This window comes from Lemur catta, chromosome 6 (genome assembly GCF_020740605.2).
Source record: "Lemur catta isolate mLemCat1 chromosome 6, mLemCat1.pri, whole genome shotgun sequence".
Lineage (NCBI taxonomy): Eukaryota > Metazoa > Chordata > Mammalia > Primates > Lemuridae > Lemur > Lemur catta.
Window position 1 is genome coordinate 96,313,197 of NC_059133.1, and position 15,811 is coordinate 96,329,007.

The window sequence follows — 15,811 nt, forward strand, 5'->3', positions numbered from 1 at the left end:
TGGAGGGCAGGGGTTCCAATAAATGCTCCCAGTACACACCGGCCACAGGCCTCCGTTCACCAGCCCTTAAATAGAAGACCCAGAAAAGCCACGAGTCACTAATTCCTTTTTTCAAACTAAGAAAAAAAAAAAAAAAACTAAGGCTTTTTTCTCCGCTCTCTTTCTTATGGGAGCCAACACTTCAGAGACAGCAACCATGCAGGGGCCGGGCAGAGGCAAGGACAAGTGAAGTCAGGCCACCAGGGTGCTGGGGCCAGGCCTGCAGCTGCCCCACCCTAGAGCACGGGGAAGCAGGAGGTGCCCCCCTCACCCTCCCTTGGCAGCCCTGCACTCAAATGCCCAGCACTGGGCGAGCCAGATGACCTCCCATTCCACGACTTCCTGGCACGAGAAAACTGATCTGCCCTGTGTGAGCCCAGTCAGCCCCTGCTCTCACCAACTGGAGGCCCGAGTGCGCAGAGCGGGCATTCAGTAAATAGTTGCGGCGTGAGTGAATGGACTCGACTGGGAACCCAACAGCCTGGTGAGCCACAGAAGGCCTAGGGCCACAGAGCCTGCCACCAAGTTCAGCCAAGGGCGGCCAGGCACACAGAGGTAGAAGCAGGGGAGGCCAAGGGCCAGGGAGGGCCAGCACGGGGGCCCAGTGGCCCTTTGCTCACGCTGGCGAGAGCTGCACACCCTGATTCGGCTGGGGCTTTCTCTTCTCTACCCGCCTCCTCCCCACTCCCTCCTGACTGACACCAGTGCTAGCTCTGACATGATTTAAAAATAGATATTAAGAAAAGGAAGTTTAATTTTTAATGCTGTGGAAAGGAAGTGAACACAGAGCTGGCATTCCCTCATGGCCATGTTCCAGGGGTCTCCGGGCATCTGCCAGGCCCTTCATCTGTCCCTCTGCCCCCACGCAGAGCCATGTCTGACCCTCCCTCAAGACCTACTTGACGCAGCACCCTGGGGAGACAGCCTGAATCCCTCGGCCCTGAGCACCTTGGGAAGGCCCTCAATGCCTCTGCTGCCCGGGTCGGCCTGAGTCTCCTCTGCTGGAAAGGCCGGGCCGGAAGCCAAGCTCCCTGCTGGGCCCCCCGAGCCCACTCACACACTTTCCAGACAGAAGAGACCCCACAGACTCCTGATGAGACTCCAGGCCACCCGACACTGACCGTGCACAGACCCCAGTCTGGAGCCCACAGAGGCACTTGAGAGGTGGCCAAGCCGGTCCTGAACATGTGCCACTGGCAGCTGGAGAGCCCTGACCACGCTGCCTGCACCCAAAGGCAGGGAGCAGCCTGGCAGGGGCCTGACCCCACTTAAGGGAGCTTAATCAGAGCCCCGTCCACACCCTGCCCGGCGCCACCCACACCAACCTTTCCCCTGCCCCAGCAGGCTCACTGACACTGTCTCTTCTGCTAATTAGCCTTCATTAAGGAAGCCATCCACAAGGAATGGGCTTTCCTATGGGCCAGAATGTCACTGCTCTGCCAGCCATGATTTAAAGTGATGGGACAGCTCTGCTGGCAGGCATGAAAAGTGACCATTATCCTTAGTGGCAGTTATGCCAGTAGCCCTGGCCCCACCCTCACCCCTCCACAGCAGACAGAACTTGATTTGGGTAAGGAAGAGCTGGGCTGGGATCACGACTCCTTGTCCCGAGAAGGGGACACACCCCCCAGCACTCCGAGGCCCCCCTTCCAGCCCACCCCAATATGCTCTCTCTCCTCTACTAGAGTTTAAAGCCTAAGCCTCCTGTGCCTTCTTGGAGGGGCTTAGATCCTGAGTATTCTATCTAGAGTATTCTACCAGACCGCCAATGAGGACCCAGAGATGGGGCTAACTGAGAAATGCCCCAGATGGTTCCACTGCTCAGAGAAATGCCCTGGGATTGGTGTGCTTACGGGTGGACAGGACCTTAGTGAGGGGAAACTTCTGTCCCTGCTCAGGTCTCCTATTCCCTGTCCCCCTGAGAAGCCAGAGTTCAGGATGGGGGATGGGGATGCCAGGGACAAAGAAGAGGTGGGACTCAGTCAGGAGTGACCACTGACTCCCCCTTCTCTATCCTCACCATCTACAGCCCCCAGAAATGTTGCCCTCCTGGGGGCTCCAAACTCCCACAGTGCACTGGGGTGCCAACACGGCCAGCACTGCCTGGCTGAAGCTGTGTGCGGTGCCAGGACCAGACCTGGACCCCCAGCAGCAGGTAGGCGTGCAGCAGCCTGTAAGGCACCTGCCCTTTCCTTAGTAAGGAGGAGGAGTGCCTGCACAGGGCTCTGCCTCCCATCCTGCCCTCGGTGACGTCACCCAGGCTCTCACCAATACCAGCACCCTAGAAGCTCCACCCAGTGGCCAGGAACCAGGCCCTCACACGCCTGTGAAGGGCTGCAGCGTAGGACAGCTGCACCTCTCCTCCGCACTGGGAATCCTCCAACGGGCTCAGAGGAGGCAGGGGGTGTGGCAGCAGCGGTGGGTTTGGAGGACTACCGGATAGGCTCGGGGATCTATGGGAAGAGCTCTATCTATTGACTGCAGGCTCAGGTGCAATTCTAATGTTTCAGAAAAGTCTCCTTTGGGGATCGGAACCGTAAGACTAGCACAAGTGATGGCTACATAATTCCTAACCACTGCTCCCAGTCCCAGAGGGCTGGGCATGATCAGCGCTGCATACCCCCCTGCACCGGGCAGCAGCAGAGGCCTCCCAGGGGCTGCCCCCCATCGACACCCCACCCACCTTGGAGGTTTTCTCTTCTCCTTTGCTCCTTCCCCTGCTCCCTCCCCCACATCAGGTCAAGCACCTGCTTGCAGGTGGTCTTCATCTGGGTGGAGCACGGTGACCCACCACCCCCAAATCCTGGCTAACACCCTACTACACCTGCTCCTCCACCTCTCAAAAACACAGTGGCAAACACCTTACACACACAAGCACCTCTTCCTCTTCTGTTGAATTCGCCATCTTCCTCAAGGTCTATGTCTTATCTCCTCATCTCATATGCTACTAGCATGAAAGACCTGGGTCTTTGAGACTCAATTTCTCCCAGCTCATAGCCTGTCATGGGGAAAACATCTGGTAACCGGAAAAGTCAGAGACGAGGAGAGAGCAACTCCTTGCCTGGTAAGAAGGTGCAGTTGGCACCTTCCGACCAGGAAAAGGCAGCAAGTTCTCTCACCGTGGGCCATAACCTCTGCCCAGCTTTTAAGGGAAGATGGAAAGAGTCACTTGTGCCCCCACAGGTAGGGCGCTAGGGGAGCCATAATCAGGGCCAAGTTTGACATCTAACTTCTCTTCCCCATCAAGCGGAACTTGGGAACGCCTTCCACATGGTAACATCTTGTGATTTACAGCTCTGGACCTCCATTCATTCGCTCACAAACATACAATGAGTGCCTACTGTGTGCAGGGCACAGACCACTATGCCGGCGTGTGAGAAGGCAGCAAACCGCGCTGGGCCCATCCTGGAGGAGAAAGGCACCACGAGCAGTTATACCGACTCCGGCCAGCAGGTGGCGGGGTGGGGGCGGGGAGGAGGGAGCCCGCGCCTGGGGCTCACCGGCCAAGGCACCGACTTCCCCAGAGGGTCTTCCGAGTGCGCGTTAATACACGCTAGGTGGGGCAAAACAGAAAGGCAGCTGGCGACTATGAAAAAGGAACGAGAAGGAGCTCTCGTGTGAATCCAAAGGCTCCCAAGAAATGCACACCAGTACGTGGCTGGCACAGATGCTGGCAAATGAGTCAAAGAACCAGGAGGCACGTGTCCACACGGCAGCTACACAGTCATTCGTGACATTCCCGTGGTGCTCGCCACCAGAAAACAGAATGAGAGTATCTGCCCCAACTTCCACAAAACCCTAACCACATGACAGCTAACATCCTGGATGACCCTAGCCTATGGAGATGAAGTAATCTCAGATCAGTCTCCTTGGAAAAGAGGCGGAGTCCCAGGTGGGGCAGGGGGCTTCCCTCCCTGGCGAGAAGATGAGACGCACTCCGGTGCCTACCACCCCACTCGGGATGTCGCATACTAATAAAGTGAGAACAGTGAGGGAGACCATCTCTCTCTCACACACACACACACACACACACACACACACACACACACACACACACACACGTCGGACTGGAAAGGAAGCCCAAGTCCTTAAAGGACAAAGTGCTTTGCCCAAGGTCACAGACACTAATGCAGAACCAAGACTAGAACCCAGTCTCTTTCCCTCTCGGCCCTGAGCTTGCCCTTCTGTGGGAAAAGTCGCCCCCTCCACACACACACCCCTAAAAAAGTTTTTCAGCTAAAGTGGGTTACTCCACACGAAAGTTGAACACCAAAAACCAACTGCCTCTACCCAACTTCACTTTGAATGACGTTCTCCTGTCCTCATTGCTCCTCCTAGACCACAGGCAGCTGATGGCCTCCCTCGGGCAGGACAGACCCTGGGACAGAGCCAAACATCTGTGCTATGTCCCTGCTCGGGTGAAGGCAGGCAGAGGCGGCAGTTAGGATGAAGGAATAATCATAAATGAATTTAAGAAGTTTTCCAATTTGCCTAGTTAACTAGTATTTCTTATGCACACGTATGTGTATGCACACACACCACCTCCAGAATCACACACAGGACAGACAGCAATTCCAAGCTGCTCTACCCCCTGATACCTTCTCTACAAAATAATCGTTTACCAAGGATAGGGGCACCTGATTGTCTCCCTTTTTCCCTTCCAGTCACTGGGGCTCCCAGAGCCTGGAAGCACATGGCCGGCCAGCTCCCTGACCAGCCCACTGCAATCCCTCAAAAGCAGCAGCCAGCCACCCGATGGCAGCATCCCCCACTCCCCTCCTTTCCCACACAAGCCCCCATGCGGGGGCATGTCTGAGGGCTAGCAAGTGAGTCCATCAGCGTGGGACAGGGGCTGCTCCTCCTTTTCCTGGGAGTCACTGAAAGGAGTGGGAAGATGTGGCCTCTACTCCCCATCCCCCCAGCTCCATCCCACTCCCATAAAATGCTGCAGATTGTAATCTTGTGCATTCAGGAGGATTACAAGAAGAAACTCAGAAAACCATCCTCACTTGTGCCTATCACCAACTCAGGGTCACAGCTGTTAAAAATCCTGACCCCACACCCATTGCTGCAGGTTGCCCATCCGAGGCACTCTCAGCATGGATTTTTTCATAGAGGAAGGAGGTGGTGCAAACTTTGTCAGCCTCCTAGGAGCAGAGCAAGTCTCCTGGAAGACAGGCGAGTTGAAGCCCCCATTCAGCCACCAAGGAGAGGGAGGAAGGAAGAGAAAAATGCATGAAAGAGGGGTGGGGGGGGAGCGATAAAAAAAAACCACACTTACCGTTGTGCAGAGAGCGGAGCAATGCAGCACCGAAGAGACGGACGATATTCACGCTGTGGTAAGCAAAGAGGAGAGGAGGGCAAAGGGAGAGATAAACGGAAGGACTTACCCAGAATATCAAATTGAAGAGGAACATCATGTACTTCAAGCAGCAGAGGCAGCCCCTGGCCATGTTGCACTTCTTAAATTCTAGGAGGAACACAAAGGACAGGTCCAGGTAAAACACCACGTACTTGCTGCCTTTGGGTGCATTGTACTTGTCGGTCTTAACGCCCGCCTCGGCGCGGCTCTGGCCCCGGGAGCCCGCGGTGCCGTAGAAGGCGCCGGCCGTGAAGCCGCGGCCGAAAGGGCGGCCCGAGGTGGACGGCTTGGCAAAGTCCGAGTCCTTGCTGTCCAAAGATGGACTCCGGTGGATCGAAGAATCCTCGCTACTCGACTTCTCCATGCTCGCGTCGTTCCCGGGGGGCGCGAGGGGCGGGGGGCATCGCTCCCGGAGTGGGGCGGGGGCGCGGGCTGCAGGGGGCCGGCGGCGCCTCGCACGCCCCTGTCCCCGGCGCGCTGGCGGCGAACCCGCGCTCCGCGGCCGCCGCCTCCCGGACTGCGCCCGGGCTGGCCGGCTGGCCCGGAGGCTCCGCGCGCCCGGTCGCTGTCGCTGTCCGGGCACCGGCTAGCTCGCGCAACTTAGCGTCTGCGGAGAGGCTGCTGTCTGACTTCCCCTTCCAGGGCGCAGCTCGCCTCCCGGCCGCACCGGCCGCTCCGCGCGAAGCAGAAGGGCTCGGGACCAGGCTCCCAGGGCACACCTCTCAGAGCCAGCCCAGCGCGGCCGACCACTTTGCCGGCGCTCCGCCTCCTCCCCCGCGACTTGGCGGAGCTGCAGCGGCCCTGAGCTGCCCCGGCGGCGGTGCAGAGGATCCGCCGCAGCTGCAACCGCTGGGCTTTCCCTGTGCAATCCCGGCCCGGACTCGCGACTCCGAAATCGCCTGGAGCCCCCTCCCCCGGCCCTCGGCCCCGCCCCCTGCCGCGCCTTCCACCAATGGGCGCGAGGCCTGCCGGCCCCGCTGGGGAGCCTCCCCCTCCCCAATGACACCATATCTTTAATAGGATTAGCGTTCTGCTGTGTGCCTATACCAGTGCGCCGCGAACCCTCGCTAAATGTCAAGGGCTCTGTGGCTGGGGGTGAACCAGAACCTTCATCGGAAAGCACTGGTCTCTTTACCGGAGAAAGAGGGCGACGAGAGGAGAGGGATGGCTGGAGGTACCAACGACCCAAGAAGCCAGAGGAAAGGTCTAGGGAGAAGCCTGGAGGGGCACAGGACAGCGGCCACTGTCGAGCTGGCCGCCGCCCCCTATGCACACGGGGGCCTGTCCAGCCCGGGGCACCGGTCTCCCGACTATATCTCCCTACACACACCCCCCACGCCTTTGCACACGTGGGCCGGGCTATGGCGCGCAGGGGAAGGGACCGCAGGGAGGCGCGAGGTGTGGGAAAGCGCTGGGGCCTCGGCGGGGAGCGCGCCACCCTCCCCGCGCGCACGCGCGCGCGCGCTCACGCGGCTTCGCGAGGCTCCTGCAGCTGCGCGAACCCCTGCCCCCGCGCTCCCGGGTGGGACGCCGCGCTGGCTGGGACCCTGGTCTGGCTGACAGGGGCAGGTGGACGAAGTGGAGTCTTGCCTTGACCCTCCCCATCCTGCCTATGCCAAAAAGTGATGCGGGAGTGCTCTTGGCTGGGTCTCTCCCGTGAGGAGCGCATGAAAGGGGCTAGTCGGAGAAACGGCAGGAGGAATGCTCTTGCTAGGGCTTGGGAACAGCCAGAAGCAGCCCTTCATCCTACCGTGAAACGCCGCAATTGGGCAGCCTCTCCTAGGCTTGTGTAGAAGTCTGCATTGCCGACCCGGGGCAAATGAGGAGGACTCTAGTCTCTAGACTTGCGGGGCAGGGAGCCCACCTCTCTTTTCTGCTGCCCTCCCTATCGCTCAGCAAGAGAGTGTTGAAGGAGGACAGGACACAAGTTTTACCAGGCTCTGTAACCCCAGCACCTAACGTGGGCCTTGGCCTCTGGGTGGCGCTCGAGAGGGATGGCTGGATAGAATTCCTATCCTAGTGGGGCTGTGGGTGTATAAAGTCCTCCCTGGATCTCATCAGGCAGTTATTCCACACTGATGCTGTGTCCTGTGTGCTGAGCACGCGGCCTGGCCCTTGAGGAAACAGATATGAGATGTGGGGCTCTCTGGCCTTCAGGCACCCATAATCTAGTCAGGAAGACAAGAGGACATTAATCACAAGGCCATGCAGGCAAGCAGGACAGAGCTACCACAATTGGCATGGCTGTGGGGGAAGGGGGACATTAACTCCAACCAGAGGACTTCAATACCCTCATCACAGAGCTGCTGCGGTGACCCTGTGCTGGCAGGGGTCCGCCCTCACCAGCTCCCCAGCAGGCCTGCATCCTAGAGGGGACAGCTCTCAGATTCTGAGCGTGGCTTCTGTAAAGGAACCTGCAGTGGTTTTACTGTTCTGAGCCCCCTCCCAACTCAGATGGGGAGCCCGGCAATAAAACCTAGCGTGTATCGCAGCCATCGGCAACTGGCCCTCTCCGGGTTCAGTGCGGTAAGGTCCCGTGGACACTATCCACAGAGGAAGGGGCAAATGTCCAGCTTGTTCCTGACGGAACACCAGGGCTGCCCAACTGCCACGGCTAATGCCTTTTGTCCTCTGCAGCCTCACCTGGCCGCTCCTGAGGGCCCACGGCAGCCACTTCGTTCTCACAACATTACTTCTCTGACGCAGGGAGAGATGCTCTACCAGTCGCCTGGGAGTCGGGGCCTGTTTTTCACTCTGAGCTCTTTGAGCTGTGTGAGGAGAGCAAGGCAGTGTGCCTGTCTGAGCCCTGCCGCTCCTCGTTAACATGGCGATAGGAGAGCCCCCCACCGCCCCTGAAGTGCTGTGAGCGCGAAGTGAGCCGGGAGATGCGAGGACAGTCTGAGGACCTAAGACTGAACAAACCAGAGGTGCTGTTACTGCTCGTCTCAGGTGGGGACTGGGTGTCACTGAGGGCCCTTCCAGACTGGCCCCCTCCACTTTCTAACCTTTTTTCATCTCTCTCCTCTCCCCAACTCACACCTCGTCCAGTCAGAACAGTCTCCCCATTATCCCTGGATCCTCCCACCTTCATTTCTGATTACAAATGCATCTGTGCCCCGACCACGTCCTCAGAAGTTTGAGGGCCTGGGGGAGGGCTGGGGGTGGGAGGGAAGACGACTGGCAGGTAAGAGCAGAGTAAGGAGCTGTCCAGTGTAACACTTCTGCTCCCTCCTGATCACACCTGTCAAAAGGCACTGAAGTCCCACTGGTCAGCCCACTAACAAAGCTGCGGTGAAGTCCCATCAGGGCGCGCAGCCTAGTCATCATCAGAGGAACACGAGCAGCTCCAGCTCATGAGCCCTTTGCACATCCCAGGGACCAAGACTCACATGCAGCAACTCATTCAATCCTCATGACAACCCTACAAGGGATAGGTAGAGGTTATTGTCCCATTTACGGAAAAGGAGTGCTTTCAAAGCCCATGTTTTGTACTCTCTTGGACTTTAAACATAGTTCCTGCCCTTGGGAATCTTCCAGTCTAACAGAATCTTAAAGCACAACAGGGAACCTGAAATAGCATGCCCTGGTGAGAGGTCGTTATATAAAAGGACCCTGAGTAAGGAGCAAAAGGGAAGGATGTGGTCAAGGGTGGCACCTCTGGACTGCTACTCAGCAAAGGTCAGTCACCATGGAGATGACCGAGTTATCGAACTTGGATAACTGGCTGGGAGGAGGAAGGGGCTGCGAGGAGAATGTGGTGTGATCTAGTCCTGTCTCAGCACAAAGGTGGCAGAGGAGCCTCAGGAAGGCAAGTTTAAATGAACACATCCCTCCTCCTCCCTCTCCCACCACAAACAAACCACCCGTTCATGAAGGATTGTCCAAGACGGGCAGGACACTCAGCAAGGACCCAGAGAAGACACACAGCTGAGTAGGACAAGGCCATGGGCCTCACAGGGCTCACCGTCTAGCTGAAGAGACCAGCCCTCTACCCCAGCTCGAACTGTGCCTAGAGGAGCCCAGACAGAGTGATGCGCAGAGCACAGGCCACGACAGGACGGGCAGCAGGCTGTCCCCGGGCCGACCCTGGGAGAAGGGCTCTCTGAAGCCGGCGAGCACTCTAGAAAGGCCTGGCTGTGGTACAGGCAGTGAGGGCACAGGCCTGCCTGAAGCGGGAGCATGTGTGGGGGGGTCAAAGGCAGCTACTCTATGACAACACATGAAATGGGGCTGCATCCTGCAGCTTCCCACGCAGTGGAGGCCCATGGCAACACTGGTGCTCCAGGAGCTGGGCCTGGCAGCAGGTGGAGGAGAGGCAGATGTGAAAAGACCAGCTGCTGTGGACACCCCAATACCTTAGATCTGGGGTGCAGAAGGAACCACCAGGTAGAAAAGGTGATGTGAGACGCCATCTCTCCTGCCAACTCCTGATCCTTCTCAGCTCGCCATGCCCAGAAGAGCTGGCAGGTACCGGCTGCCCTGGAGGGGATCCCTGAGTGTGTGAACAAGGCAGGCTGCCTTTGCTTTCCTTTTTTTTTTTTTTAACAACAAAAAAAGTGAAGCAAGTACAGCATTCTCAGAGGGGAGGAAGAAAAGTGAATATGTGAAATCAACATGCAACATCTCTGCTGGCTGGCGACTGGGGAGATGTGGGCTTCGGAGTAAATGCCAAGCTCTCTCTGGCTCTCGCTGAATTTCGCAGGCTTGCAGAGCGAGCAGCACTCAGCCTTTGGTCTTTCCCCACCCACACACAGTCAGAGCCAACAGGCCGACCCAGATCCCCTTTCGACCTGTGCTGAATACTCCTGCATTTGACACGTACGTGTTCAGCTTGTGAGGCATCCTGGACCTCTAAGCCTTAAACAAGGCAGCCTCCCCAACAAAGCCAGGGTTCATGTTAGGGGGCCATGGCCCCTGCTACCCAAAGGAACGAGTGAGATGGGCCACCATTGTAGGAGGAAGAGGTACTCACCTCACCCCATTTTTAAACTCCAAATTTGAGATCTTCTTCAGCTCTGTATAGAAAATGCTTTAATTGCAGAACAAACCATTTACCAATGGTGCCAAAGTGCAGAAGGATGGAGAGGTCCCTCGTGGGGCCACATTCCCACGTCTGTGTGCAAGTTCACTATGCAGGGGATGGTGGAGCGTCCAGAGGTGGGGGTGGCTCTCCTCTCTGCTGTGGAAATTGAACAGCTAGGACGCTAGGTGTTACCATACTTGGCCATGTTCAGAAAGGATGGTAACAATGGCAGTGAAAGGGTCACGGTAGAAAAGAACTAAAGGTACTTTTGTTTTTATCTGGCTCCTTTTAAGTCTCTTAGACCAGTAAAGAAAAGAAACAAACAGGGTTTGGCTTCAGTGGGAGGGCTTACAGATGGAGGACGGATTGTGGAACATACTATAAAGGGTGGCCAGCGTTCCTCCCTCTCTGGAGAGAGGTCTCCTCCTCCCACCTGCTCGGCCAGTTTGCCTGCCTGCCCCTGCTCTGCCCACTGGGCATCTGAGAGAAGGAAGGGCCATGTCTTGGCCATTTCTCTCTCCCCACCCGTGCCTGTCACAGTGACCCCCACATGGCAGGTCTTCGGCCAGTGCTGGAGGATGGAGGGGAAGGAAGACCCCTGTGCCTAGATCTCAAGCTCTACTCAAGAACAGCCTGACAGCCTGGTTAAGGAGTTCATTAACCAAAGGATGGGACCCGGGCCAGAAATCTATGGAATTGTTCCTGTAAAGCAGGCTGTCCGAGGGCGTCTGAGCCTGACGAGGGAGCCCAGGAAACTGAAGCACCAGCTGCAGGTAACAGAGTGCAAACTCCATGAGGTCAACCATTTTGTTCGCAGCCTGGAAGGGATGGATAGATGGACAGGCGGATGGACAAACAGACGTGTGGATCCAGAGAGCCATTTCAGAGGAGGAGCTGGAAAAGATTTGAGGTGGAAAAAAGAGGAGGCTGAGGCAGAAGCAAGGCAGAGGACAATGCTACTCTTCAGCCCTCCCCGTTCTGGGTGGCCCAAGCCTTTAAGAGAGGCTCCAAGGACAGCACGGATGGTAGCACCTCTGCCTCCAACACTGAGTCACTGGAGAACTTGCACAAACCCTCTAATGTTGAGTGTCATGTCTCAAAGCCCAAGAGCAAAGAGGCCTCCTGGCTGTGGTCAGCCCTTGTCACAGGCCACTCCTGGCTACTGAGAAAACATGACTGTGCAGAGACCCTGGCTGTGTGTCTGCCCTCCACCTGTGACAGGTGAGCACACTGCTCAGACTGTGGACAGGCCAGTTAGCTCAGCTCCAAGCAAACAGTCTCAGCTACGGCCCAGCTATCGTGCTCCTGCCCCAGCCAGAAGTGCTGAAATGTGGTTTCCAGACCATGAGAAGCCAGGTGGGAGGTGTGGGTGGACTGTAACAAAGCCAGCCTCACTCCCCACCTACCCCAGAATCAGCTCATGGTAACTGTGGGTTAGGTGGGCCCAGTTCTGTGAGGAAGGACTGCCAGGCTCGGATGCCTTCGGTGACCCTGGTTCACACCCGCCGTCCAACCCAACCACAGCCAACAAAGCTCTGGCAAAATAACGCTCTGGCCTTGGGGACTAGACAAACCTATGTCCAAATCCCATCTGGAGTGAGTTACCCAACTGCTGGATAGCCTAGAATCAGCAGTTAACTGCTCAGATCCATTTCTCCAACTGTAAAACGGCGAGTACACACCTTCCCAAGCAGAATGCAAAAAAAAAAAGCGATTAAAGATTACGAGTGTAACACACATAGCACAAACTCTGGCACATAGAAGTGTTCAATGTGACAAGGTACTATTAGAATTATCAACCACAATAATTATTATAGTAAAGGTGGCCCAGTCCCTGTCTAACTACAATGTAGCTGAACAGAGAAGGAAATCAGACTGTCCACGACAGATCGATAACGTTCTGTGGCTTGAATTCTAAGCGCAAATGCCGGCAGCTCCTTCCTCGAGGAGACCCTCAGTTCTGGGCCCTCCTCACCTCTGCACAGCACTCCCGTACTGCCCGTCCCGTCCCCTCCAGTGCCACTGCGTGCTGATGGCACCTAAGGGTTACCTGGACCTGCCCTGTCTTCTGAGCCCCAAGCACAGATACTTAACTCCTGCTTGTCACTCTCCTGACTGTCTCACAGGTGGCTCCAATTTCACATGGCCCAGAGGGACAGACCTTGCCCCAGACTTGCTCCCCTGGCACTACCCTCCTCTTCTCCACAAACGGCCTAAACTCCCACACCACAGCTTAAGCCAGGAGCCCCAGCTCCATCCTTGACTCCTGGGTATCACTGGCTGCCACGGCCAAGCAAACCCAAGTCCTAGCCACCAAGCACCCCCCCCCACTACCCTGCAGATGCAGCCCTCGACCAGCCCTGCATCCCACTCACCTGGGGTCCCACAGTAGCCTCCAGTAGAGCCCCCCACTCCCACTCCCGTGATGGGCACCTGCCAGGAGCACCAACATGTTCTTCCCACTCAGGGCCCCTCCCACCTCCGCCCCTTCAGCGGCTTCCCATTTTACTTAGATTACAGTGTGTGTGTGTGTGTATGTGTGCGCGTGTGCACGCATGCAGACGTGCATGTGCACGTATGTGTTTGCTGTTCTACTTTCCCGGTATAATCCAAATCCTTAAAGCAACCTGGAAGGCCCGGCGTGGCTGGCCCCTGCCCGCCTCTCCAGCCCTGCTCCCAGCCACTCTCCCCTCACGCACCGCGCCCCAGCCATGACCCTCCAAGCCCTGTCTCTCCTCCGAGCTGTGCCCATGCAGGCCCTCTGCCTGGACGCTCTTCCCCAGCCTGCTGCCTGGCTTAGCTCAATTCATCCCTGAACTCTCGTGAATTCTTCAAAAAGGTCTTTTCTGGTTTCCTGGCTGTCCCCTCCCAACGCTGAAATTAAAGCCCCTCCTTCTTAATAAACATTCTCACAGCACCGGCTACGCTTCTCTCTCACAGTGCTCATCATAGCGCGGGAGTACATGTGTTTCAGAGCAGCAATTCGCTGTCTGATCCTGCTGGACCCCGAGCCCCACAGCAGCAGAGACTGGGTCCCCAGCACCCAGAACTGTGCCTGGCCTACAGCAGGGGCCAGTGAAGACCTGATGAGCACAGGAATGGGAGCTCAAAGGAGGGTGTGCTGCAGGGCAGGCCAGAGTCATCAGGAAGGACTTCCTGGGCCCTCCTCGGCCACCATGGGAACAAGGCCTCAGGACACTAATCAATTATCCGTGCGACCTCTAGTTCCACAACTACAAAACAAGGAGGTTGGACTAGTTGGTTCTCTGAGGCTCCTTCAAACTGCCCTTGAAATTGCCACCCTATGAAACAGGGCTGACTTAAGTCCCGGCAGGCGGGCAGAACTGCACAGGCGGAGGGTGGCAGAGGGCCCGGGACGTCTGGGAGGGCGTGCCCATGCTCAGCTGGAGCTGCAGCTGCACAGAGAGTGAACCTGAAAGGCAGGGGCTGGAGCACAGACCTCCCGGATGCGGGTTAAAGTCTGCGCAGGCACGTCTCCATCCCACTCCTCCCGTCGACTCCATTCCTGGTCCTTTCTCGGCCTACTCTCCACCGGAACGCACCACGTCAAACTCTGCCTCACCTCCTGGCCTTCGCACTGCCTGCCCACTCTGCCTGCCCCTCTCCCCGCACTCTGAATGGCCAATGTCACGGCCCGTCAGCATCGGCGTTGCTACCACCTCCTCCACCACCTCTCCTGGGAGCACCAGTCAGTGTCCCGAGTTCATCCCGCCGCAGTGCTACCTGTTCCCTGAACTCCCCTACCCCAACTGTGAGCTCCTTGAGGCAAGGACTGTGTCCCCACATCCTTGTCTTCCAGGCACTTGGCACAGTGCCGAGCGCATCAGTGCTCTAAAGTCACTGCTGAACACAAGAGTGGCAGCAATAAGGGCCTCTGTAGGTGTGCTAAGCGAGGTGAAAGCAACTCTTTAGAAAAACCAGCCTTGGCTGGGAGCAGGGGAGGCTTTACACAAAGAGCAAGAACTGCCTCTCCTGTAGGACAGTAATTTCTTCTTTGAGCAGGTCTACAGGGTGAGGGGGCAGCAGAGGCCGAGCCTGGGAGCACAGGCCGGTGGTCCACCTGCATAAGGGGCCACCCACCTCAGGGTCTCAGGCCCTTTTATCCAGGAAAGTCCCAAACCAGCCTCATCTTTCAGCCCAAGGCCGATCAGCATCCCTGTCAGATCCCCAGAAGGGCCTGGTGTGCGAGGCACTGTGCTGGACAGACAGACGTACCTGCACCTACACGCATGCACACGCTGGGCTGTGTGCTCCTGAGAAACAGAGGAGAAAGACAGCATTTGTTATTAGTACTTTTCAAGGAGGGCAGGTGGCTGCAAGGAGGATGAGATAAGGCAGACCGCTGGGTACAGGGAAGTGGGATGAAGCCTGAGCTTTATTGCCATGCACCAGTGGAAATGTACTGACCCAGCAAATCCAATATTCCTCAACTACTCCATGGAGGGTGCTGACTGGCCGGCTGGGACGGCGCTCTCTGACCCAGCATCCAGCTGCCTGTGCAGCTGGGACCCTCTGCTGACTTTAGGAGCTGCTGCCACCCACCCTCATCCCTCTCCCCCTCCACTAAGCTATGGGGCTGGCACTGGAACCACTGCCAGGAAGGGCAGTTTGTGAGCACACCTGGGATGCTCTACAGCAAAGGTGGAGAAGAACCAGTGCCCGAGATTCCACAAAAGTTCCCCCCGAACTGAGAGTCCCTCTTCTTGTTCTGAACCTCTCTTTTGGGCACTGACTTTACTCTGCATTGTATCACGGTTATTTGCACATATGTTTTGTCTTTGTACAAGATTCTGGTGGCTTCTGAGCAGGGAAGTCTGTACATGTTACCCGCTCACTGACGGAGTGAGAGGTGTCCGGACAGGGGCACAAATGTGGGCATTATGTCCTGCAGTGCATTAAGTCACACTCGGGTCTCTGAATGTCCATCGGCTGCTCTGTAAAATGAGGCTGGAGCAGTAGCCGACGTCCCATCCTGTCTTCCCTCCTCCCCCCTCGGCTGGGCCTCGTCCAGGAGCTACGTCATTCAAAGCACCTCAGCGCAACGGGGCCTCCTAAAGGCATCACCCTACCTCAAAACCCGAGGCCTCACTTCTCATCTCAGGGTACTCGAGGTAGAGATGGTCAAAGTCCCACCCTCTCTAACCAGCTATCGAGGCTACCAAAACTCTCATGGTCCCAGAAAGTCCTCTCAAAGTCTCTCTGAGGTTGCTCCGGCAGAGACTCAGTCCTGCTGTAAGACAATCAGACGTGACGTGCACCCAACCACAGGTGGCCGGCCCCACATGTCCTCAACACGCCCAGAGCACCCACAACACACACGCGCAACCCTGGAGGTAGAGGCACGTGCGTTCCTTGTCGCGGCTCCC

At 57.1% G+C, this 15,811-nt stretch overlaps 1 protein-coding gene across 3 annotated transcripts in view; it reads right to left on the minus strand.

Moving 5' to 3' along the window:
- TSPAN9 (tetraspanin 9) overlaps positions 1 to 15,811 on the minus strand; it is a 198,057-nt gene that overhangs the window by 71,955 nt on the left and 110,291 nt on the right. For 2 of the 3 annotated variants that reach the window (XM_045554574.1, XM_045554575.1), the window contains one exon: positions 5,430 to 5,509. In XM_045554574.1, coding sequence (XP_045410530.1) covers positions 5,430 to 5,492 — 63 coding nt within the window. In that variant the 5' untranslated portion in view covers positions 5,493 to 5,509. Of the gene's footprint in view, positions 1 to 5,429; positions 5,792 to 15,811 lie in introns of those variants that run through there. The other variant, XM_045554573.1, reaches the window with a different exon arrangement.